At 38.7% G+C, this 27,452-nt stretch overlaps 1 protein-coding gene across 4 annotated transcripts in view; it reads right to left on the minus strand.

The window, feature by feature from the left end:
- Positions 1–27,452, minus strand: part of LIFR (LIF receptor subunit alpha) — a 367,688-nt gene that overhangs the window by 29,646 nt on the left and 310,590 nt on the right. For all 4 annotated transcript variants that reach the window (XM_085002125.1, XM_085002126.1, XM_085002124.1 and 1 more), the window contains 7 exons: positions 24,697–24,871; positions 14,424–14,678; positions 8,089–8,218; positions 7,478–7,647; positions 5,296–5,441; positions 3,504–3,666; positions 1,144–1,214 (listed from right to left, as the gene is read on the minus strand). In XM_085002125.1, the coding sequence (XP_084858251.1) occupies positions 1,144–1,214; positions 3,504–3,666; positions 5,296–5,441; positions 7,478–7,647; positions 8,089–8,218; positions 14,424–14,678; positions 24,697–24,871 (1,110 nt within the window). The remainder of the gene's footprint in view (positions 1–1,143; positions 1,215–3,503; positions 3,667–5,295; positions 5,442–7,477; positions 7,648–8,088; positions 8,219–14,423; positions 14,679–24,696; positions 24,872–27,452) is intronic.

The raw sequence follows: 27,452 nt of genomic DNA on the forward strand, positions 1-27,452 counted from the left end.
GACCTTCTCAGTCTCCTCTGCTGGATCCTCCTCCTTTGACAGTCCTTTGCATGCTGCCATCACGTACGCTTCTACCCTAGTTTCTTTCTGCCCTGTGTGCTCTCCCCCAGCGATCCCATGTATAAGCTACTCAAAAATATGTCTTTAGCTCTGATCTCTCCAGAGCTCCAGAGCCTTAAGTCAAACCACTACTGACTGGACTGTGCTCTAATATCATTGGCACATGTTTAAGGAAAGCAACATGTCCACAACTTAATTTTTCACCCAAATATGGCACAACCATCAACTAGTCACTGAATCACGTCAATATTTTAAATCCTTGGCTAACCTTCGAACAATATTCTGAAACTTCTCTACATTGAAGTAATCTGTATAACAGTTACAAAATTATTGTGAAATCTGAGTCAACTGAGTAGTCCGGGGACTTCTGAATTGAGAGTCACTTACAGACAGCCTCAGAGCAACAGAACATGTGCACAACTTGCTCACAGACTACACTTTACTCAAAGCTGTACTGATGTCAATAACAAAACTCAATATTTAAACTGCTCCTATGAAATCTGATGGAGAAAACAAATGTTCATGGTTTGGATGTCCATAAATCAGATAAAAAAATACAGCAACAAAAATGTTTGCTCTAGTAAGGAAAAACTAGTAAAATATAATGCAATTCATATTTTACCTAAAATTTTAAAAAACTATGTAAAACTTTACAATTGTCATAATATAATGCAATTTATTTAAGGGAAAACAAATTACACATGATACATATAAAAGGTTAGTTTCCTATTCTTTGAAGAAAAAAATGCAACATAAAAACTTGGGATTCTAACTTGTAGTTTCTGGCTGTATTTCTGACTAAAGTGAGAGAGATGGAATTCATGAAATCCTCTGTCCTTTACAGGCCTCATAAAATCCAACTAAAGAATGCTCAAATCTGAGACAGACATCCTCCCTACACTGACTGTGGTCCAACTGCAGTGATGAGAAATTTGAGGGTTTTAGAAGCCAGGCTACATTCTCAGCAATGCTGCACACTAAGCCAGTCTGAGGAATCCTGGCAACCTGCTAACCCAAGTACCATATATAAGTAATTTAGCATAATAAAGTTATTTAAATATTCAAGGAAAATTAGATATTTACCTTCCAATATATTATTAAATTTTTTCCATCAGAACTCCACTCTCTCCAAGTATCTGGTCCTTTTGAAGGAACTAGGAAAGAAATGTAAAAGTTAGTGTCTGAAGGTGCATACTATGTCTTTGGATAATATCAATAATTGGGATGGTAGTGTTTGAAATTTTTATCTAGACTTTTAGAATTCTCAATAAAAATGTGAAGCAGTCAGTGGCTTCCACTTAGAAATCAAAGCAACAGAATAGCTGAGCCCTGAACATATGTAAAAGACAAGGCCCCTAACAATGGGTTAAAATCACCCACAAGGCCCTAAGAGAGGGTACCTCTCCGTCGCACATCCTCCTACCTCCCTAGCTCCTCATCAAAATGCCAAGGACACCTGCCCCAGGCGTTCTGCACTTTCTGTGCCCTCTCCTCCTCTGCCTCGAACTTTCCTCCTTTGCATTAACCATGAAGCTTGTGTCTCCACCTCCTTTCTATCTCAGATTAATGTCACCTTATTAGTGAAGTCTTTTCCAGCTACTCTAAAATTGCAACTCCCCATTCCACTCCCCAGTGCTCTTGCTAGGTTGATTTTTTTTTTTTTTTGTCACTCTCACTGCCATACTATTATGTAAACCCTTAATAACTCATTTCTAATCCTCTATCCTATAAACTCCATGGGCAGATGTTGTTGTTTTAGTCACTGCTATATCCCTTGTGACCAAAACAATTCCTGATATGTCCTAGATACTCAGTATTTGTTAAGTCAATTAATGCCTTCATCTTACTGAGGTGTAAATAAAGTGTTTCCTTTTGGCAGTAACAGCTCATCAACTGAAGGCCAAAGCTCCTGCAGTAGCCTGTCTCCAAAATGACCAATGATCCCTGTCATGCCTCCTGACATTTGCCCTCTGTGGTCCCTCCTGCACCGTTCAAGGTTGGCCTGTGTGACCAGCCGGGTACAGCAGATGTGATGTTATGTTCTTGCTGAGGGTAGGCCATAAAAGACATCATGGAGGCTGCGCTGTAGAGAACCAAGACTGGGAGGTGCTGGCTGCCATACTGAGGACGCTCCAGCAGCCCTATGGAGAGGCCCGCGTGATGAGGAACAGAGGCCTCCTGCCAACAGCCATATGAGTGAACTGTCTTGAAAGCCAATCCTCTAGCCCCAGTCAGGCCTATGGCCCTACCTCCATCCTGACTGGAGCCACGCAGCTAAGCTGCTCCTCAATTTCTGACCCACAGGCACTGTGAGACAATACATGTTTGCTGTTTTAAGACACTGAGCTTTAGGATAATCTGTCATAGCAACAGATAAGTAAAAAACTCTCTCCCTGGACTCAGACATGATCCAAATAACTCTTACACATACTGTAAAGCTCCTCTTATCTCTCTAGTCTTTAGATGGGGAGACAAAAATCTGGATTAATGTTTTTGTCTTACTGTTGGTTAAATTTTTTAGAAGAAATTTTATACTTCCTATATTATATGGTACCAATAAAGCCTTTGCTCTCTTTTGTTGGATAACTTCTGAAAATTACAGCTATTTCTAATTTTTTTGCTGTTGAAGATGACATCTGATTAATCAAGAATAGAATCTCATTCTGTCTTTGGAAATTATGTTCAAAAAACTAGTTACCTGATTTTACAAATATTTTGGCCTGGGTGTACCACAGAAACCAAAGTTTAAGACCCTGTAGTCCCAATCCATTTCTTAGGCCTACGTCACAAACAAAAATTCCACCAAATTATCATTATTAATAATTGTTTTCAATGAGCAGACACCTTAAAGTAGACTATTAAAATTCCAGGAATAGGAAGAAAGAGTGTGAGAAAGAAAAAAATCACCGTATAATCTTAATCTTCCTACAGATTCAAGTTTGGTTCCCTATGTATCATTTTTTTTTTTTTTTTTTTTTTAATGGCTGTACCTGCAGCATATGGAAGTTCCTGGGCTAGGGGTTGAATTGGAGCTACAGCAGAGACCTACACCACAGCCACAGCAACACTGGATCCATAACCTACTGAGCAAGGCCAGGGATCAAACCCATAACCTCACAAAGACAATGCTGGGGTTCTTAACCCATTAAACCGCACAGGAACTCCTGCATCTTTTTAATATAGTTGTAACCTTACTGTGGATAAGGTAGACTAGTCCTGTCATGAAACACATGCCAAGCATTTTTCCATATTATCACAAAACTTTAAAAACTATCATTTAAAATGTCTGCATGATATTTTACTAGTAGGTATTATACACCTACACAGTTTATCTAAACATTCTACTTTTAGTCACTTTGGTGACATTTTCTTAAAAAAAAAAAAAAAAGCATAATTTCAGGATCCATGGTAATAATTAGCTATAAATCATTCAGTAAACTTACTGGCTTCTGTGGTTAGATACTGTTTTTCATTGCTCCATTTGCTCCATTTCCAGAAAGGCTCAGTGCAACAACGAATGCGAAAAGTATAAAGGGTATACGGATTTAACTTGTCCACAACAGCAAGATAATTTGAATTTTCTACTCCTTTCACTGTGACAGTCCGCTATTAGAAAACAGATAAACATATATATTACATATTTTTAAGAAAAAAGCCTTTTTTTTTTTTTTTTTTTTTGTCTTTTATGCCATATGTTCCCGTGGCATATGGAGGTTCCCAGGCTAGGGGTCTAATCAGAGCTGTAGCCACCGGCCTACATCAGAGCCACAGCAACACCAGATCCGAGCCAAGTCTTCGACCTACACCACAGCTCACAGCAACGCCGGATCCTTAACCCACTGAGCAAGGCCAGGGATCGAACCTGCAACCTCATGGTTCCTAGTCAGATTCGTTAACCACTGCACCACGATGGGAACTCCAAGAAAAAAGCCTTTCAAATTTGCAACATAAACTGACTGAATGTTGTAAGAGTTTACCTCCCTAAGACCAAAGACAGTTCATTCAATATACTTTAATTCTTATATAAATGCCAAACCAGTGAAACTATGTTCTACAATAGGAATAAATAAAATTGATCTTTTTTTTTGTTTTTTTTGGGCCGCGCCCACAGCATATGAAGGTTCCCAGGCTAGGGGTTCCAATTGGAGCTACAACTGCCAGCAACTCACGGCAACGCCAGATCCTTAACCCACTGAGCGAGGTCAGGGATCGAATCCGCAACCTCATGGTTCCTAGTTGGATTCCTTAACCACTGCGCCACAACAGGAACTCCAAATTGAGGTATCTTTTTAATCCAGATGTTGGATTTAAGTAATAGTGGTCAATTACATTATGCAGAGAAGATGACATAATTGTGATAATCAGTCAATGGCTACTGGTGATGCAACATACCTTAATATAATTTAGTAATCTAAATGATGACCTTGAGGATTAAATATTATTATTCGGATGGTATTTGGAAGCTTATTGGAGGCAGGCACCGTCTTATGCATCTTTTTGTATACGGCACTTAGAATCTCTAGTGTGACACTAAGCATACAGAATATTCAACAAATACTTGAACTAAATAAAATCAAGATAAAGCAATTCTAAACAAACGTGAGGATGTGCATGCCTCAGGAGTTTCTGAGTTTCCAGTTACCTACCACAAAGGAGCTTTGGGTTACATTTTGCAGTCTGACTGATTTTCTAGAAATTGTCAGTAATTTTCCAAATGACTAAGTACAACATCATTTGTTTTGGACCTACCACAAATTACAAGATGGTGCAGCATAAAAGTCAACCTAAGTATTTAAATAATGTATGAAAAAGTCATGTTTTGACATATAATGACCAATTATAACTTGCTCCTATCGCTGCGCTTAGCAGTTTTAAAAATCGCATGTCTCTCTGGTGCTGATCAGGCCATTAACTAACGCCAAAGGCTATGTACGGCAAAAACTACTTGTTCACTTCACAAATTTATTGAGCACCGGTTATGTGCCAGGTGCTATACTAGATATGGAAACATTCTCCTCTGAATAGTAAAAGTCAAACTTATGTTCTCTAATATCCAGTATTATAACTGTTTTTAAGTGCTAAATATAACGCTATCATGATATTGATATACATAATGCCTTGGCTCTTCTTAATCTAAGTAACTGAGAGATTATGCACATCAATTAATTCTTTTTGAAAGTTAAGTATTTTAGCTAAAATAAGCTCAAAGGAAGTTTAGATAAGAATTTTACTTACCAATTCACGTGCTAAGTTAGTTTTACTAACTTCAATTTGACATAACAGTTTAATCTTTGCAAAGTTGCCTGGTAAATGCCAGGAAAGAGTAACAGCTGTTGAATTAATATCCTTCACTTTGATTGAAGTAGGAATATGGGGATGAACTGTAAATATAATTTTCAAAGGTTATTTTAAAAGCTATTTTCTAATATGACAAATGAAAGTCAAAGAAAACAAAAAACAGGAGAGGTGTCATTAGTGCTGATCAACAATATTTTACCCACTATTTGTGGAATAAACAAATCTCACCTTTACTGCTGACATCATGCCTGCACTTTTTAAGAACCAACCACAATCAAATTTTCTCAGGTGGCATCAGAAATACTAAAAGGTAGGAGTTCCCATCGTGGCGCAGAGGAAACGAATCTGACTAGGAACCATGAGGTTGCAGGTTTGATCCCTGGCCTTGCTCAGTGGGTTAAGGATCTGTTGTTGCCATGAGCTAAGGTATAGATCACAGATGCAGCTCGGATCCTGCACTGTGGCTGTGGTGTAGGCTGGCAGCAGTAGCTCCAATGGACCCCTAGCCTGGGAACCTCCATATGCCCCTAAAAAAAAAAACAAGAAAAAAAAAAACAAAAAAAACTAAAAGGTTGTTAGATCATAGCCTCCACCTTTAAGGAACTCCTAATTTACTTGGAGAATGACAAAAAGAAAGAAAACCAACAAGAATATATACAAGTTAAGTCCTAGATGTGTGGTACCAATAATAACTGCTACAGGCATTGATGTGTAAGTGTAGATGTACAGTGAAGATGGGACTTCAGAGGCGGGCTGAAGGATGAATCAGACTGAAATTGGCAGAACGGCTGCAGAAAAGCATTTCAGGTTGGGGTCTTGGCAAGAACAAAGGTACATATCACAATGGTGATGGTATGTATTAATTTGAGTAATGGTGAAGAATCATGTGGAAAATAAGGTTGCAATGGCAGAGGGCAGACACATGCAAACACTGCCTCTCAAGTATAAAGTACAGCCTTTCTGACCTTAGGGGAAAATATCAAGAAATAAAGATGATGCAAAGAAATAACTGATAAAAATGACTTACATTTACAAATAAGGCAACCAGAGTGTCTACTGAGCACTTGCCAGGCTATGTTTTAACACGTTTTGTTTAAGCCCTGATGCCCCTGACTCTGAGTCTCTATGAGGAGGCCTCCACTCCACTGTTCTGTGTTGCAGAGCCTGCCATGGAGTTGATACACATGGAATGACCCAGGAATGAATGCCCAAAAGATGGACCTCTTTTATTTCTATTTTGAGCTATGTATGAATAGGATTGGTAAAAAGCCACAAATTTTCGTCAGCAGTAAAAAGGAATGAAGGATGTATTGACACGTTCAACAGCGTGTATGATCTCAAGAACATCATCCTTAATAAAAACGTCAACCTCCAAAGGTTACATAGTGTACAGACTCCATTTATAAAACAATCTCAAGATGACTAAACAACAGAGATGAAGAATAGATTAGTTTTTGTGGGGGACTGAGATTTGAGCATGTGTGTGCTGGTGGGGGGTGGGGGTGCTAAAGTGACAACAGGAGGCAATTCCTTTGGGGCCATAGAACTATTCTGTATCTTGATTACACTGGGTGATTCGTGAATCTATACATGGATCCAACTGCACAGAACCACACACACACACACAATTAAATGCCTATAAAAACAGGTGAAAACTGAACAAGGTCAGTAGTCTAGTTTGACAGCCTGGTTCAGTGTTGAACCAGTGTCAGCTGCCTAGTATGGATATGGTACTGCAGTTACATAAGATGTTACTACTGGGCTATGGATTTAACGTGTTAGTGTTTTTGCTAAATTATGAGTCTATAATTATTTCAAAATAAAAAGTTTTTAAAAATTGGGCAAAAAATATTTTCAGAAATCAAAAACTGTTAGATAAAGCTACTTAATGGCTTCTCAGAAACAACCAATTCAAAATTTTATTTGAATTCAACAAAACAGTAAAACTTGAAATTATAAATTTTAAAGATTTTTAAATGGAATTTACAAAATGAATATTAAGTAATTATAAAGAAAATAATCAGTACAAAGTAATCCCTAGAAGCTTTTTTCATTAATCTCAAGACATTTTACCAGTTCTAAAGTTATTTTTAAGATACTGGTTTACGCAGCAGCTTACCTTTTTCAGTTATGTTAACTAAAAGTGTTGATTCTGATTGACCCAGAGGATTATGAGCATTCAACGTAAAATTGTATATTTCTTGGTTTGGAAGCATTTGAAAGAATAATTGATAGCTTTCATTTGTGGACACTTCAACTCTTTTAAATCTAACATATTTTCCTGAAAAACTGAATTAAGAGAGCATTAAGGAATATTAAAATAACTTCAAAATGGCAAGAGATATATTGCAGAAAAAAAAAATGAATGGGTAACTTTCTAATAACTAATCTTTTAAAGAGTTTTTATTTATGATTACACATATACTTCATACTCAGGAAAAGAAAATACATACAATATAGAAAATAGAATAATCAGCCATAAGCTCACTACTCAGAAACAGTCTGTTCACATTTGCAGGTTCTCCCTTCTAGGCTTTTTAACAAAGAAGATTAAGATACCCAGTCTGCCTGTGTTTAAACTGCAGTATTTATAGTACACCCAATTTTCTACAGCGTATTTGATTTTATATATTGCTCATATTACAAACGAAATAGAGCCTTTCCCTGTGTCTTTTAAAATCCTTCCAATGTACTCTGCGCTGTGTGACAACCTTTCCCAAACACCTTTACCTTTCAAATAAAGTGTAACTTGTATTGCGTGGGCCCACCAAGGATGTTGGTCTTCCTGGATTCCAAGTGCATATAATCTCTTTTAAATCATACGTCTCACAGTTCAGTTTTTGAGGAATATCAGGTGGATCTAAGAAAGAAATATAAAAAAAGATATACTTTGATTGCATAATTTTCTCTGCAAACGTTATGTTTCGTAAATGTTAATTACATCTTGGAAAATTTCCTTAAAAAAGAAAATAGTTTGTCTGCATTTGAACGATGCAGGAATTACCATTCTTTGTATAGCATGTTATGTCAGAGTTCATATTACATTAGACATGATGGATTAAAATATACTAAAGAATGACTACTAGCTCATTTGGAAACTCCCCAGGAGCAACCTGAGAGATCAACTACTATTTTCTTCCCCTTAAATTCTATTTTGGAGTCCATTAAATCTATCAGAGGAACCTGTGCCCAACTAGTTAGATAAATCTACAGGTTAAAAGTATTATTACCTATCATCTTTATGTTATGATTTGAAAAGGAGTACCAAATCATAAGTCAATAGAAGCCATGTTACAAATTTCAGAGTTCTGAACTAAGTTATAAGAACTATTATTTACAAAGTAACTCTTGGTAGAATTCTGCATCTCCTTTTATTCAAAGTGACCATTGCTCTTTGGTTGTTTTTGTACTTTAATAAAACTGTTCTGTTTTTGTAGGGGCAAGATTAGAAAAAAAAAGTGTTTTTGTTTTTGTTTTGTGAGACCTTCCTGTGATAAATGAAAATTCTACAGTCTGACACTGATTTCAGAAAGTGAACTTTCTGCAACCTTGTTCCACCAAGCATATACAGAAATTGATACTTCCTACTGCCATATTTATCCAAACTATCTTTCACTGGAGGTGAGTTTTTGTTAAATAATTATCTACTCCTTGAAAAAGTCTAAAATATAACTTTTTAAAAACCCAAAATTTTAAAAAAGTCCTTAGTTTATCAAATAAGACTTAGAAAATTTCACATAGCTGATGGGATTAAGATGGCGGAATAGAAGGAATGGAGCTCAACTTCTCTCCTAAAAACAATAAAATTCACAACTAAAGACTGAGCAATCTCCACCCAAATGGACTGGAAACCCATACCCTACTCCAGAAGAAAAAGAGGAGGCCACATCCACAGGTAGGAGGGGTGATTTCGTGATATAAACAACCCCATACCTCCCAGGTGGGAAGCTCCACAGACTGAAAACTAACTGGCTCACAGAGACTCACCTACAGGAGTGAGAGTTCTGAGCCCCACATCAAACCCTCACATGCTGGGATGTGTCACTGGGAGAAAGAGCACCTGGAGCATCTGGCACTGAAGGCCAGTGGGGCTTGTGCGCAGGAGCTCCACAGGACTGGGGAAAACAGAGACCCTATTCTTAAAAGGTGCACACAGACTTTCACGTGCACTAGGTCCCAGGGCAGAGAGAGGTCTCCACAGGAACCTAGATCACACCTGACTGCAGTTCTTGGAGGACATCCTGGGAAAACAGGGGTGAATGTGGCTTGTTGTGAGGGAAGGATATTGAAGGCAAAGCTCTCAGGAATATTCAGCAGGCATGCCTTTCTCTGGAGGTGGCCATTTTGGGAAACTCTGGCCCCACCCTTCAGTCAGTGCTGAGAAGCCCCAGGGCAAACAACAACCCAGGTGGGATCACAGCCCCATTCCTCAGTAAACAGGCTACCTAAAGAGCCTCAGGCACATAGCAGCCCCTAATCCCATCCAGAGACTAAGCCCCACCCACCAGAGGGATTAGAATCGGCTCCACCTACCAGTGGGCAGGCATCAGCCCCTCCCATCAGGAACCCTACAGCAAGCCCCCATACAGACTTCAGCCACAAGGGGGGCAGACACCAGAAGTACAAGAGGCTACAACCCTATTATCTGTAAAAAGGTCACCACACCAAACATCTATAAAAATGAAAAGACAGAGAACTATAACTCAGATGAGGGAGAAAGGAAAAAAAACCCAGAAAATCAGCTAAGTGAGGAGATTGTCAGCCTCCAGGAAAAAGACTTTAGACTGCTGATGCTAAAGATGATGCAAGACATTGGAAATAAACTGGAGGCAAAGATGGATAACTTACAGGAAACACTAACCAAAGAGATACAAGATATAAAACTTAAACAAGAAGAGATGCAAAATATAATAACTGAAATAAAAAATTCACTAGAAGCAACTAACAGCAGAATACAGGAGGCAGAAGAACGAATATGCGAGGTGGAGGACAGAGTAGTGGAAATTATGGATGCAGAACAGAAAAGAGAAAAGATTGAAAACAAATGAAGAGAGTCTCAGGGAACTCTGGGACAACGTTAAACGCACCAACACCCGTATTATAGGGGTGCCAGAAGGAGAAGAGCGAGAAGGGGACAGAAAAAATATTCCAAGAGATAATAGCCGAAAATTTCCCTAACATGGGAAAGGAACCACTCACTCAAATCCAGGAGGCGCAACGAGTACCATATAAAATAAACCCAAGGAGGAACACCCCAAGACACATAATAATCAAACTGACCAAAATTAAAGACAAAGAGAAAATCTTGAAAGCAGCTAGGGAAAAGAAACAAGTAACATACAAGGGAAACCCGATAAGGTTATCAGCAGATTTTTCAGCAGCAACTCTGCAGGCCAGAAGGGAGTGGCATGATATACTTAACATGATAAAAGGAAAAAACCTCCAACCAAGATTACTTTACCCAGCAAGGCTCTCATTCAGATTTGAAGGAGAAATCAAAACCTTCTCAGATAAGCAAAAGCTGAGAGAATTCAGCAACACTAAACCAGCCTTATGACAAATACTAAAGGAACTTTTCTAGGCAGAAAAGAAAAGACAGCAACAGGAAACAAAAATACCACAAATGACAAGGCTCACCAGTAAAGGTATCTATACAGTAAAGATACGAAATCATCCATGCACAATTATACCACCAAAATCAGAAATCATGAGAAGAGGTGGGTACAAATAGAGGACACTGGAGATGAACTTGCAATTAAGAGAACAACAACTCATATACATATAGACTCTTATATCAAAACTCCAGAATAACTGCAAACCAAAAATCTACAATTGATACTCAAACAAGGAATCTCTGGAGAAGAAATATATCTCATAGTAAATAAGCGCATAATCCACCATGAAAGGGGTCATTTGACATCATTCTTGGAATGCTGAAGTCTTCTTAGATCTGATTTTGATTTCCTCTCCATCAAAGAACTTATGATAATTATAATTAAATAATGCCACTGTACAATTAAATAATACAGTTCTACAATTGTATTATTAATAACCATTTCTCTCCATGGTACAATGTAAAGTCTATAATGTCTTGTTTATCACATCACCTAGAATGGTGTAATGTCTTCATTGAAGAATCAATGAGGTGGAACAAATTGTGAGGACATATTTATATAGTTACACTGTTTTTTTAACCAACTTATGCATTTTATATTTTACTTATTTTCAGAGGGTGTATTATTTTTGTTATGCTTACAAATTAAGTTATTCTTTTTACTATGCTATATAAAATATTTAAGGTATATAAGGCTTTCTTCTTTATAAATTTTAGTTGCATAATATAACAATTTAATATAATGCTAATTTTTAAAGAAAAATTGAAATGTAATAGATAAAACTAAGTAGTAAAGATGAAAGCCATAAAATTGGGATAAAGTATAGAATAAATTTCCTATTTGTCTCAGCATATTTTCCATTCCACTTCTCCAGTGGGAGTCACTTAATCTATTTCTTAAGATCCATGTTATAATAATCTGTGTGAATGTAATTGTGTGTAAATGTATGTATTTTATTCTGTAAAAAAATAAAAATAAAAGGGATTGGAAAAAAAAAAAAAGAAAATTTCACATACTTTCCCCAGAGATAAGTATTACATCCTTCAAGGTATCCTAGGTAACATTAAGAGAAGTAATGAATATTTATATGACAGTTTAACAACTGGATAATAAAACTAAGCAACATGTTTATTTTGAAAATTGTTTTAAACTTAAGGTCAAACTTTTTGTCATCTTATTAAAATACCCAAAGTTCTGACTATATTTAAAATGCTGATTACTTTAGGATTTGTCAGATATATTAAGGTGAAATACTTAAAATCCAAATAATAGGAGCAAACTAGACAGAAGAAGGAGGAAAAAATATAAGCAGGCAGTATTTGAAATATAATGTACTCACTAAAAGAATCAATTGAAAATAGGTAAAAGCCTGGTATAAATCAACTCTATTTCTAAATTGCAGCATATAGAAAATGCAATTTAAATACATCAATTTTTAATAGTATCAGAAAACAACACCTAGGAATAAATTTACCAAAAGATATATAAGACCTGATATCCCTCAAATAAATCAAAGAAAATCTAAATAAATGGAAGAATATATACACCATGTCAATGGTTTGGAAGACTCAAAAGTGTAAGGATAAAAATTCTCCTAAATTGATAGATTTAATATAATAGCAATCAAATTCCTGGCAGGTTTGAATATGTATGTGTGTGTGTAGGGGAAATGTGACAAGCTGATTCTAAAATTCTTTTCAGTCTTTTCAGTAAATGGTGGGTTAACAGGATACCCATCAGGGAAAGAAAAATGTATACTGATCTCTAACACACTACAGCCTGCCCTTGCTGTAAGTTTCTAAAGAGCTCCTTCTGAAGTGAAATGCTACCGCTTCTCCTGAATTGACAAATAATGATTAATATTTCAACCTCCAAATGTTACAAATGAAAGCTAAATTAAGAATTAAATAGGTTTGCTCTAGTACCATGATAAAAGATTATTAGAATAAAAACAGTGAATATCTCACTTTTTTTTTTTTTTTTTTTGTCTTTTTGCCATTTCTAGGGCCGCTCCCGCGGCATATGGAGCTTCCCAGGCTAGGGGTCGAATCGGAGCTGTAGCTACCAGCCTACACCAGAGCCACAGCAACGGGGGATCCGAGCCGCATCTGCAACCTACACCACAGCTCACGGCAACGCCGGATCGTTAACCCACTGAGCAAGGGCAGGGACTGAACCGGCAACCTCATGGTTCCTAGTCGGATTCGTTAACCACTGCGCCACGACGGGAACTCCTATCTCACTTTTTGATATCACTTATTAAGCAGCTTTACTACACTGCTTCTCAACTTAGATTCCATGATCATTTGTGAGGAATGCTGCCAGTCATTTCCTAAAATTCTATTTAGGAAAGAAAATTTAATTTTCAAAATTTAAATCTGAATATACCCTCACTCTCATTTGAACTTCAAAACACCTTACTGGGAAGGCCAAAAGAGAGTAAGGTTGCAATCATCAAGCTGAGAAGGGCATCTAATTCCGGTTATTCCCTTGGGAATCTATCAGCAACTCAATGTAATTCATCACAAGTTTCTATGAAAGTAAAAAACAGACTGCGAGTGGCCGATCTAGAGGACAACTGAGAATCATTAAGAAAAAAAAAAAGTATAAGAAAAATCACTAAGCAATCAAAAGAAAATCAGAAAATCCGCTTACCACATTTTACAGACTGTATTCATGACAGCCTTGGACCACCGAGAAACTTTAAGTTAAACTGTGAGGAGGAAAGGAAGCACTGTGGCAGCACAGCCCTCAGTGCATCATAACGTTACAGTTACCGCAGGAGAGGGGGCAGAAACAGTCTACCTGCAAAATTACCTGTGGCTGCACAACACAAGCCACAGTGGCAGGGCAGTCCAGACACAACCACCTTTGGAAATGTCATGGAACGCTGGAAGTGCCGGAGTGACCGTGTTAATGAAGATGCCCTGCGTTACAGAGCGTACATCACACACAGTGAGAGAGCACTCTTCCTCTCCCGCATCCTCCAGGCCCCCTCCTCTCATCAAAGAAGCACATGCTGGGCTATTGAGAGATTCTGTGTAGAATCATTATAACTTCTGTAATTTAAGTACTTAAAAAAGGTATGCTTTAATGAGGTGGGAAATGAAATTTACATGGAAAAATTCCTAAATAATGTGGGATTAAGAAATATCATACACTAACTATCCTTGACTCAACAAAGCTGTTAACTAAAAATTTAAACTAAAAATTAGCAGTTGAATGTTTCAAATCTTACTACAAAACCTACAAATTACACAGATATAGGTATGTAGAAAACAAGCTTAGAACTCACCTTAAAACAAGCAAAAATTCTAGTACCTTCATATATCATTTGTACCAAAGAAAAAAATAAGAAATAAAACCAACCCCCCAAAAAAGCATTAGGGCTCTCAAGAAGGACCAAAACAGATAAACAGAAACTCTTTTAAAAAAAAATCATATACTTACATCCTGCAAAAATAACTGTTCCAAACATGTTATCTTCTACTGAGAAAACCACATTTGTTCCACTACTTTCAGAAGCAGAAATATTACGGATCTTGATTGCAACATTTTTCCCATCAAGATGGATAAGGGGACAATTTGTTCTGCCAATCTGTGCCGATAACACTTTTTCTTGAGTCACACAACAAACTGTTATATCTGAGCCTACAAGTACCACTTTATCTTGAGGAAAAACTTTAGTCTGAGAATCAGGAAACCCTAGAAAGAGCAAAAGGAATTATAAATACTTTAAAAGTCCTTTACATAAATTAGTCCAGTGTACATAAAACACACTGTTAGGTACCTTGTAATAATAGTGGCCCAAAGATAAAGTATGTCCCTCAGGTTTCAAAGGAGCAAGGCATACATAAGAAATAAAAATGTATGTGGTTTTATTTACTTATGATGGGGTGATGGTGGGGGAGTAGAGGGTATTGTAGGCCAATGTCTAAGGTCACAGGTTAATATCTAAGAAGTCTAAAGGTTCAAATTCAGTGGGTTTATACCCACATGTGAAAAATCCATGCCAAGAAAAAGATGTTCATTAAATAATTTCATTCCTTTGAAATTATTCTATGTATTTCTATCAGACATCTTACTTTCCATCAGCCTACATATATAGTTAATAAGCACTCCACATCTTAAAGAGCCCTTTTTAAAAAATCCTTTGTTTTTATTTTCCTAAAGAGTCAATTACAAAAATTTTCTCTAGTCTCTACCTACTTACTCTATAATCTATTGCAACGTGGCTTCTACTCTGAGCATTTTACTAAAATGGCTGGCTGGTCTAATTGCTCAATCCAAAGGCAGCTACTCAGTAATTTTTCCTTTAACTTCCACAGCATCTGGCATGTTGACTCAGGTCTTCCTTTTCAAAACTCCCAACTCTCTTGGGGTGCAGACCACTGCACATTTGCTATTCTTAGCCCTCTGCTTTACTGGCCACTTTTTCTTCCATCCTCCCGTCTCACACAAGCTTCCATGGGATGTGTTCTTCGTCTCCATGTCCCTTTTCTTGAGTTAACTTAACCTCTAAGATTTTTAAAATTTTTTTTTATAAAAATATGTTTTTATTTCAAGGTTATTAATAAAAAGAATACATTTTTGCTTCAGAGGTCTACAACAGGTAGTCAACAATGTTGATAATTATAAATACACATTCAAATGCATGATTGTTTTCCTTGTATAGATACACACACGTGCACACACTTTGTTGCCAGTATTTTCAAGTCTGACAAATATCATACCAAAAATAAGATGCAAGATGTGTTTGGTAAATATTAGTTGATGGTGCTAAGTTAAAATTATGTGAAGACTGCCCAAGCGTATTGTGTTATGTGCCTTCTGTCTTTTTTTTTTTTTTTTTTAATGATTAAGGGGTTTAACTTCCAAAAGTTTCTTTTATTTATTTTTTTTTTCTTTTTTATGGCTGTACCTGTGGCATGTGGAAGTTCCTGGGCTAGGGACTGAATTGAAGCTGCAGCTACTAGCCTATGCCACAGCCATGGCGACACCAGATCCAAGCTGCATCTGTGACCTACATGCAGCTTGTGGCAATGCCAGATCCTTAATCCACTGAGCAAGGCCAGGGATCAAACCCACATTCTCACAGAGAAAACATTGGGTCCTTGGCCCACAGTGGGAACTCCCCAAAGCTAGTTCTTTTTTTTTTTTTTTATTTTCCCACTGTACAGCAAGGGGGTCAGGTTATCCTTACATGTACACATTACAATTATATTTTTCCCCCACCCTTTCTTCTGTTGCAACATAAGTATCTAGACAATGTTCTCAATGCTATTCAGCAGGATCTCCTTGTAAATCTATTCTAAGTTGTGTCTGATAAGCCCAAGCTCCCGATCCCTCCCACTCCCTCCCCCTCCCATCAGGCAGCCACAAGTCTCTTTTCCAAGTCCATGATTTTCTTTTCTGAGGAGATGTTCATTTGTACTGGATATTATATTCCAGTTATGAGTGATATCATATGGTATTTGTCTTTGTCTTTCTGGCTCATTTCACTCAGGATGAGATTCTCTAGTTCCATCCATGTTGCTGCAAATGGCATTATGTCATTCTTTTTTATGGCTGAGTAGTACTCCATTGTGTATATAGACCACTTCTTCCAAATCCAATCCTCTGTCGATGGACATTTGGGTTGTTTCCATGTCCTGGCTATTGTGAATAGTGCTGCAATGAACATGCGGGTGCACGTGTCTCTTTTAAGTAGAGTTTTGTCCGGGTAGATGCCCAAGAGTGGGATTGCAGGGTCATATGGAAGTTCTATGTATAGATTTCTAAGCTATCTCCAAACTGTTCTCCATAGTGGCTGTACCAGTTGACATTCCCACCAACAGTGCAGGAGGGTTCTCTTTTCTCCACAGCCCCTCCAGCACTTGTTATTTGTGGACTTCTTAATGATGGCCATTCTGACTGGTGTGAGGTGATATCTCATGGTAGTTTTATTTTGCATTTCTCTTTTAATCAGCGATGTTGAGCATTTTTTCATGTGTTTGTTGGCCATCTGTATATCTTCTTTGGAGAACAGTCTATTCAGGTCTTTTGCCCATTTTTCCATTGATTGATTGGTTTTTTTTGCTGTTGGGTTGTATAAGTTGTTTATATATTCTAGAGATTAAGCCCTTGTCAGTTGCATCATTTGAAACTATTTTCTCCCATTCTGAAAGTTGTCTTTTTGTTTTCTTTTGCTGTGCAAAAGCTTTTCAGTTTGATTAGGTGCCATGGGTTTATTTTTGCTCTAGTTTCTATTGTTTTGGGAGACTGACCTGAGAAAATATTCATAATGTTGATGTCAGAGAGTGTTTTGCCTATGTTCTCTTCTAGGAGTTTGATGGTGTCCTGTCGTATATTTAAGTCTTTCAGCCATTTGGAGTTTATTTTTGTGCATGGTGTGAGGGTGTGTTCTAGTTTCATTGCTTTGCATGTTGCTGTCCAGGTTTCCCAGCAATGCTTGCTGAATAGACTTTCTTTTTCCCATTTTATGTTCTTGCCTCCCTTGTCAAAGATTAATTGACCATAGGTGTTAGGGTTTATTTCCAGATTCTCTATTCTGTTCCATTGGTCTGTCTGTCTGTTTTGGGACCAGTACCACACTATTTGGATGACTGTGGCTTTGTAGTATTTCTTGAAGTCTGGGAGAGTTATGCCTCCTACTTGGTTTTTCTTTCTCAGGATTGCTTTGGCAATATCTGGGTCTTTTGTGGTTCCATATAAATGTTTGGATTGTTTGTTCTAGTTCTGCGAAAAATGTCATGGGTAATTTGATAGGGATTGCATTGACTCTGTAGATTGCTTTGGGTAGTATGGCCATTTTTACAATATTGATTTTCCCAATCCAGGAACATGGAATATCTTTCCATTTCTTTACATCTTCTTTGATTTCTTTGATTAAAGTTTTATAGTTCTCGGCATATAGGTCCTTTACCTCCTTGGTCAGGTGTATTCCGAGGTATTTGATTTTGTGAGGTACAATTTTAAAAGGTATCGTATTTTTGTATTCCTTTTCTAATGTTTCATTGCTGGTATACAGAAATGCAACTGACTTCTGAATGTTAATCTTATATCCTGCTACTTTGCTGAATTTATTAATCAGTTCAAGTAGTTTTGGGTTGAGTCCTTAAGGTTTTCTAGGTATAGTATCATGTCATCTGCATACAGTGACAGTTTGATCTCTTCTCTTCCTATATGGATGCCTTTTATTTCTTTTGTTTGTCTAATTGCTGTGGCCAGGACTTCCAAAACTATGTTGAAGAGCAGTGGTGAGAGTGGGCATCCCTGTCTTGTTCCAGATTTGAGTGAGAAGGCTTTCAGTTTTTCCCCATTGAGGATTATATTTGCTGTGGGTTTATCATAAATGGCTTTGATTATATTCAGGAATGTTCCCTCTATACCCACTTTGGCGAGGGTCTTGATCATGAATGGATGTTGAACTTTGTCAAATGCTTTTTCTGCGTCTATTGAGATGATCATATGATTTTTGACTTTTCTTTTGTTAATGTGGTGTATGATGCTGATTGATTTGCGTATGTTGAACCATCCTTGTGAACCTGGGATGAACCCAACCTGGTCATGGTGTATAATTTTTTTGGTATGTTGTTGGATTCGGTTGGCTAAGATTTTGTTGAGAATTTTTGCATCTATATTCATCAATGATACTGGGCGATAGTTTTCTTTTTTGGTGGTATCTCTGCCTGGTTTTGGAATGAGGGTGATGGTGGCCTCATAGAATGTCTTTGGGAGTATTCCTTCTTCTTCAACCTTTTGAAAGAGTTTAAGGAGGATGGGCACCAATTCCTCTTTATATGTTTGATAAAATTCACCTGTGAAGCCATCTGGTCCTGGACTTTTATTTGTAGGGAGTGATTTTATGACCTCTTCAATTTCATTTCTAGTGATCGGTCTGTTCAGTTGGTCTGTTTCTACTTGATTCAGTTTTGGCAGGCTGTAAGATTCTAGAAAATTGTCCATTTCTTCCAGATTGTCAAACTTGTTGCCGTATAGTTGTTCATAGTATTCTCTTACGGTTTTTTGTATTTCTGCAGTATCCATTGTGATTTCTCCTTTTTCATTTATAATTTTGGTTATTTGAGTTCTTTCTCTCCTCTTTTTAGTGAGTCTGGCCAGGGGTTTGTCAATTTTGTTTACCTTTTCAAAGAACCAGCTCTTGGTTTTATTAATTTTCTCTATTGTTTTTTGAGTCTCTATTTTTATTGATTTCTTCTTTGATCTTTATAATTTCCTTCCTTCTGCTGACTTTAGGTCTTTTTTGTTCTTCTTTTTCTAATTCATTTAGGTGGAGGGTTAAGTTTTCAATTTGGGATCTTTCTTCTTTTTTGAGAAAGGCCTGTATTGCTATAAATTTCCCTCTGAGCACTGCTTTTGCAGCATCCCATAGATTTTGAGAGGTTGTGTCTTCATTATCATTTGTTTCAAGGTAGTTTTTAATTTCCTTCTTGATTTCCTCATTGACCCATTGGTTTTTTAGTAGCATGTTGTTGAGTCTCCATGTAGTAGGTTTTTTCTCTTTCCTTTTCCCATGGTTGATTTCTAATTTCATGGCATTGTGGTCAGAGAAGATACTTGAGATAATTTCTACGCTCCTAAATTTATTGAGATTCGCTTTGTGTCCCAATATGTGGTCGATTCTTGAGAATGTTCCATGAGCATTTGAGAAGAATGTGTATTCTGATTTTTTTGGATGTAGTGTCGTGAAGGTATCAATTAAGTCTAACTTTTCTATTGTTTCCTTTAGGATCTCTGTTGCTTTATTGGTTTTCTGTCTAGAGGATCTGTCCATTGATGTGAGGGGGTATTAAGGTCTCCTACTATGATTGTATTCTCATCAATATCTCCCTTTATGTCTGTTAATATTTGTTGTATGTATCTGGGTGCTCCTGTATTTGGGGCATATATGTTGACGATAGTAACATCCTCTCCTTGGATGGATCCCTTAATCATTGAGTAGTGTCCTTCTTTGTCTTTCTTTATGTCTTTTGTTTTAAAGTCTATTTTGTCTGATATGAGCGTTGTGACTCCTGCTTTTCTGTCATGTCTATTGGCGTGAAATACTTTTCCCCACCCTTTCACTTTCAATCTATATGTATCTTTTGTCCTAAGGTGAGTTTCTTGTAGGCAGCATACTGAAGGTTTTTGCCTTTTTATCCACTCAGCCACTCTGTGCCTTTTTATTGGGGCATTCAGTCCATTGACATTTAAGGTGATAATTGATAGATGATTATTTATTGCCATTTGAACCTCGTGTTCCAGTTGATTCTATGGTTCTCCATTCTTCCTTTTTTTTTTTGGTTGGATGGTCTCCTGTTATTATCTGCTTGAGTGTATTTTTTTTTTCATTTTTTGCAAATGCAATATTTGGTTTTGGCTTGTGGTTGCCCTGTTTTTTAAGTATGCTAACCCCTTCCCATAATTGTGTGTTTTAGCCTGATGGTCCTGTAAGTTCAAACACTTCATTACTATATTAAAATTAAGAAGAGAAACATACAAACAAACAAACAAAAAGGGTTATTTACTTCCTAACATCCCTTGCCCACATTTTATGGTTTTGATGACTCTTTTTTATTTTTTTCTTTTTAATTTTATTTTGTTTGAAGCATGTTCATGATTAAATCTGTATGCTGGCTTATTTGAGTGACTGCTCTCTGATTGCGGTTTCCTCGGTCCTAGTTCTTCCTCTTCTTCTTTTTTCCCTTTCCTTCCTTTCTTTTTGGTTTAGAGAAGCCCTTTCAATATTTCCTTTAACCTGGGTTTTGTGTTGCTGTATTCTTTAAGTTTTTGTTTGTTGGAAAAAATTTTTATTTCCCCTTCTATTTTAAATGATATTCTTGCTGGATAGAGTATTCTAGGTTGCATATTTTTTCCTTTGAGCACTTTAAATATCTCTTGCCATTCCCTCCTGGCCTGGAGTGTTTCTGTAGAGAAATCGGCTGATATTCTTATGGGGGTTCCCTTGTAGGTAACATTCTGTTTTTCTCTTGCTGCCTTTAGGATCCTCTCTTTATCACTAACTTTTGCCATTTTTATTATGATGTGTCTTGGTGTGGGTCTATTTGGGTTCAGTTTGTATGGCGCCCTCTGTGCTTCTTGTATCTTGAACCCAGTATCCCTTAGATTTGGGAAGTTTCCATCGATAATTTCTTCAAATATATTTTCCACCCCCTTATCTTTTTCTACTCCTTCTGGAATTCCTATTATGCGTAGATTGGCCCACTTTATATTATCCCATAGGTCTCTTATATTGCTTTCCAGTTTTTTGATTCGGTTTTCTGTCTATTGACCGGATTGAGTGATTTCCATTATTCTATCTTCCATATCACTGATTCGTTCTTCTGCATTATTCATTCTGGTTTTTACTGCCCCTAGTTCAGTTTGCATCTCTGCAAATGAATGTTCTAGTTTTTCTTGGCTCCTCCTTATATTTTCTAGTTCCTTTCTGAGGGTATCTGCATTACTGTTCATATCTTCTCTTAATTCCTTCAGAATTTTCACTATTTCTCTTTTGAACTCCAGGTCTGTCAGACTGCAGAGGTCTGTTTCACTGTTGACTGTTTTAGGTGAGTTCTCCTGTTGGTTTGACTGGGGGTGGTTTCTCAGCTTCTTCATCTTACTTGTTGTTTTCTTTTTCCTGAGGGAGTTGTACTCTCCGTTATTGGGCAGTGTTTGCCTTGTCACTGCCGTGGAATATTTCCCGAGGGCTGGCGTTGTTGGTCAATCTTTTTTGAGGCAGTGTGGCTTTTCTGGAGTGTTGATGGGGCTAACAGTGTTTCTTTGAAGCAAAGGAGGACTTCCTGAGGGCAGACAGGACTGGGAGGTCCACACCACGATGGTAGCAGATTTCACTTGGTCAGGCAGAGCTTGCCCTGGTGTTTTTAGGCTGTGGGGTTCTTGCAGGGGGTTGGCAGTGTTGGGCAGCTGTTTCTCAGGAGTGCAGCACCCCCTGGGGGCTGGAGCAGCTATCTGGGTCACTGAGAACCTAAGAGGCTCTTCCCTAGGGCGGCCCAACTCAGAAGGATGGCCTGCGAATGTAGGGCCGATCTTTTCACAGTCTGGCCAAGCTTGTTGCAGCTTTTCTGGGCTGCAGGGGGTCCTCCAGAGGGTTGGTGGTGCTGAGCAGCTATTCCGCGGGGGTGGGGCACCCCCTGGGGGCTTGGGCGGGTAGCAGGGCCTTTGGAAACCCAAGAGCCTCCTCCCCGGGGCAGCCTAACTCAGAAAAACCGTCCGAGAATTAGGCCGATCTATTCACAGCCTGGCTAGGCTTGTTCTAGCTTTTCTGGGCTGCAGGCCTTTTCTCGGGGGCTGGTGGTGTTTGGTGCTGCTCTGCGGAAGTGTAACCCCTCCAAAGGGCAAGCAGGGCTGTGCAGGGACAGCCCCTGCGGTGGTAGGCTTCAGGCAATTGTTGAGGCCAGCCCTCCTGGATGGCAGGCAGCCCCAGGTTCAGTGAGAGCGTAGGGGGTGGTGGGGGTGGGGGAGGGGATGCACTGGGAAGCACAGCTTTCAGCTAGCTAGCGGGCCTGTAAGCTTGCTGTGGCGTGGGGGGTATTCTATGGGGACCCACCCCTTCTTCTCTCCCCTCCCCAGCATGGGCGCAGACCAGTCTCTTCTCCCAGGTTCCCTCTGATGCGGCTTTCCACTTCCCCGCCCCTAGAGTATTGCTCCCTTTCTCTGCGACAACTTTGTTTTCTAGTCTCCCAGGCAGTCTCTGCCCCGTCAAATGGTTCCTAGACCTCCCAAGCAGTTTCTGCTCTGCCCCGCCCCCCCCCAGACCGTTCTCGCGGACTAACCTCTGGAGCCCAGGTCTTGGTGCCCAGCCCCCATCTAGGCGTCCCCTGTCCCTTTCCCAGGGACTAACCTCTGGAGCGGAGGTCTTGGTGCCCAGCCCCCACCCAGGCGTCCCCCGGCCCTTTCTTGGGGACTAGCCTTCAGAGGCGAAGTCTCGGTGCCCAGCCCCCACCCAGGCGTCCCCTGGCCCTTTCTCGGGGACTAACCTTCGGAGGCGAGGTCTCAGTGCCCAGCCCCCACCCAGGCGTCCCCCGGCCCTTTCCCGGGGACTAACCTCTGGAGCCGAGGATTCGGTGCCCAGCCCCCACCCAGGCGTCTCAATTTTTGGTGACTGTGCCCGTAGTTCAGATGGTCCGTTCAGATCTTGATCGGCTTTTCCGTACTCCAACTTACTGCTACACTCTTCTCTGCATCTGGAGATTCCTCTGGTTCGTTTGATCTTTCCCCCGTGTAGGTGACTTTCCAGGGTGCGGGATCCCTTTCTCCTCCGCAGTTCCCTTTTGGGAGCGCCTGTCCCACTCGGATTCACCTTCTCTCACCCTCCTCTTTTCTCCCGTTCTGCCCAGTAATGTCACGAACTTCTTGCCGTTATTGGAGTTTAGGTTCCTCTGCCAGCAATTGGTTGCTGTTCTGTGCGAGTCATTTATTCTGTAGATGTGCTTTTTTTTGTTGTGTTTGTGGGAGAGGGCGAGCGTGTCCCCCTACTCCTCCGCCATCTTGTCCTCTCTCAGATTTTTTAAATTTTACATCACATATGTTAATGATTCTCAAATATACAGTTGACTCCTGAACAATACAGGTTTGAACTGCATGGGCTCACTTATGGATTGTTTTCAATAGTAAATACCATAGTACTACACCATCTGTGGTTGGCTGAATCCTAGGATGAAGAACCACAAATAGGAGGATCTATGGATATGGAGGGCCAACTTTAAATCATATGTGGATTTTCCACTATATGGAAGGTCAGAGCCCCTGACCCCTGGTTGTTCAAGGGTCAATTATGTATCTCCAGCTCCAATCACCTGGATGCCATCTAATCACCTGGAGGCCAAACTTACATTCCCAACTGACAGTGAGAAATTGCTCCCAGACACTTCATAGCCACCTCAAGCTCAACAGATTAAAAATGAAATTTGTCTTTCCCACCTAGTTTGTTCACACCACTTCTTTCTCATTGAATACCATCACCAGATGCCCAAACAGTCGTCTCTGGCTCTATTTTTCTTCCCCTACCAAATGCACAGTCACTAATTTTGTCTCTAATACCTCTTCCCCCTTTTCATGTCTAAACCCAAGTGTCCTAGTTGACACCCTCACCGTCTTGCTGAACTGCAACAAGATTCTCCTTATAAATCTGCCTGCCTCCAGTCCTTCCTTCCTCTGATTCATTTCTTCATGTTGCCACTAAAGTGAATAATCTATAATAATTCCCAGCCTTGTAAAGGCTTCATTTTACTGTCCTTGGTTTTCCAGGCCTTCTTTCACACTGCCAACATTCTACCTGCATATGAGTTTTATTTAACGTACAGACGATTTTTGGTATACCTGCAGAGTCCCATGTTCTCTGCAGTCCATAGGGGTCTGCTCTGGGAGCAAAAAATTGGGAGTCATTTTTAAAAAAATATGGACTTGATCTCATTACCACCTACATAAAATTCTTAAATGCTTTTCAATGCCTATCAAAGTGATTTTTAAACCTGGATGTTTATCCAATCCCTCAGAGGTTCTTTAGAAATACAGATTCCTGAAGCTGATCTCAGGGGTTTGCATCACAATGTTCTGGGAAGGAAGACCTGAAAGATTCCCAGATGACCTTCATGCAGCCAAATGGGGTTCAGGGAAGTAAAGGCTTAAACTAAACCTTTCCCTTAAGCAAGACTAATCCAATTCATCTGAGACAAAAATTCTTTAAACATGTGCTTACAAGAGATATTCTTCAGTGGGCTCCAGTCACTCCACTCTTTGCGACCAGAGAAGAGAGGATCATCAATGTAGCATCTAATTCCCACGTAGTGAGTGGCACACTCTAAGGGCATGTCTGAGGTCCAGCTCCAGTGATGAACTGTATCTCTGCCGTTCAGAGTAGTGTTGTGGGTCACCTACATAACGAATACAAACACAAAATTCCATTTCCAAACACAAAATTCCATTTCCAAGGAGTGTCATGTTCTGCTTTCCTTCAGAGCTAAAAAACCCACAACAGACTGTATGTAATCACCAGCTAAGTAAGCTAAAGGTCTGTTCTTTTGTAAAACTATCTCAGTTTTCTATAAGGCACAAAAGGAGAGTTACTGCCAATTTAGGACCAACTTCATCATTACACAAGATGTTGATATCCCAAAACATTCAATAGGGTGTGCAAGTATACCATTGCTTTAAGATGGTCTCCATTTTTCACGGAGAAAAAAAAAAAAATTAATGGATTTGTACCTCCAAGAGTTAAAGTCAAAGAGAGGAGAACATTTCAACAAAATAAACTATTGTTTTAGACTGGATCTGCTTTCTATTTAAGTATTATCTATTTCAAATTTTATTTTTAAATATGCAAGCTTATAACAAAATATTAATCTGAATTATGAAAAATGGGCAAAATTTCAATGAAACACTGAGGAAATATATACATTAAAAGAGATCTTGAGGAGTTCCCGTCGTGGTGCAGTGGTTAATGAATCCAACTAGGAACCATGAGGTTGCAGGTTCGATCCCTGCCCTTGCTCAGTGGGTTAACGATCCGGCATTGCCGTGAAGCTGTGGTGTAGGTTGCAGACGTGGCTTGGATCCCGAGTTGCTGTGGCTCTGGCTACAGCTCCAATTCGACCCCTAGCCTGGGAACCTCCATATGCTGCAGGAGTGGCCCAAGAAATGGCAAAAAAGACAAAACAAAACAAAACAAAAACAAACGAAAGAAAGAGATCTTGGAATTTCTGGTTAAAGACAACAGATTAAATAAATGTATTTCCTTCCCTTTACCTCTTGAAATCCCTCTAAAACAATAGTATGCAGTTTTGTTTGTTTTTGTTTTTTTTAAGGCATAGGTGCACAAGGGAAAAAGGCAGAAGAAATAACACCAGTAAGATTCTGACACTGGGAAGCATTTGGACAATGACAATTGACTCAGAGGACCTGAGAAAGCTGAATCTTAAGCCACCAATGAGGAAGCCAGAAACAACCTGATTTCCATCATGGAAAAGCCAAAGGGCTCAGGAATTGGTTGCACCAGGTTCCCCTGAAAATACACAGTGAAGGTGAGGTGCAATAGGAAGACAGCTTGAAAGTTGTTTGAAGAGATGTTAGGCACCCAGACCCGTCTCCCACAATCTATTCTTCTCAGCCAAAGAACAGAGATTTATGCTCTGGAAAAGTAAAACAGAATTCCTCTGAATTTAAGAATTCAGGAAAAGTTGAGACTGGGGAACACCATACTAAAAACAGGGAGATTGCTAACCATGCATTATGAAGGCCAGGGCACTCCTGCCTTCTTCCCCTATTCGGCCCCCAGGATACTGAAGGCCAAGCATGTACTCTCCAGGTAAGAGTCAAAACAAACTTTCCTGGGGCAATATGAACAGGTCAAAATAAAAAACTAATATTAAGACTTTTCCTGCTTGACAGCCCATCCTTATCACCTACAGTGAAGCCCCATCCAGGCAAACAGAAGTTCCAATTAGATTTTTTTTTAATTTTAAGAACCATTCACTTAAGTACAAGCAGCACCGGGATGACCAGGAATTGGAGCAAAAGTTCAAATATGAAAGTCAAAGATCAAAATAAAAGAGAAAAGCAACTTGAAGGAATGGACTGCACAGAAAGAAAAAAAAAATTAAATCTCTGATATCCTCAAAGAAGAGATATTATATTCATGAAATAAGAACATGATACACTTTATTTTTTTTTAATTTTTTTGGACACACTTTTTTAAAAAAGGACCAAGAACAAAAAGGGATCACTTGTATATTAAAAAAAATAAATAATGGAAATTCAATGGCAGGATTGCAAGATAAAGTTTAAGAAAAACTGTTCATAAAATAGGGCAAAATATAGATGGAATGTAAGACTGTTAAGACAATTAGAGGACCAGTCAAAAAGTCCACTTTCTAAAGAAAGTAAGTTATAAGAAAAGAAGCAGAAAATAGAGATGAAGAAATTGAAGACATAAAGTAAGCAAAATTTCCCATGGAACAATGTCTTCAAAATCTTGAGAAAAGTTGCCAATCTAGAATTCTATACCCAGCTAAACTAGAAATCATGAGCGCATTCAGAGTAAGGCATTTTCAGAAATGTCATGCCTCAATGTGTTCACTAAGTAGCATTTTACATTCCCACCAGAAGCATATGAAAGTTCCAATTGTTCTACATCTTCTCAGTATTTGGAACTGATAGTCTTTTAAATTTTATTGGCAACCTATTTAAAATTTTTAAAATAAAATACATCTGCAAGCTATCACTGCAGTTAGCAGAGACTATCTACAATAAATAGCAAATAACTACTAGAATGTATGCTTCCCCCAAGATGAAGAAATAAGAGGGAGACAAGTAATTAAGGAAAAAGTGGATTCATTATAAGAAAAATGTAAAAGGAATCCTCTAAATGATGATGAAGCATAGCTTCCTAACAAATATGTTGAAAAACACAGAGGTTTGTCTTGAATGAGTTACAGGCATGTCCAAACATTAATCTCT

The sequence above is a fragment of the Sus scrofa genome, chromosome 16 (assembly GCF_054392235.1).
Source record: "Sus scrofa isolate SSC_HxYL_T2T_F1_AM1 chromosome 16, Sscrofa_HxYL_maternal_Yorkshire_Landrace_v2.0, whole genome shotgun sequence".
Lineage (NCBI taxonomy): Eukaryota > Metazoa > Chordata > Mammalia > Artiodactyla > Suidae > Sus > Sus scrofa.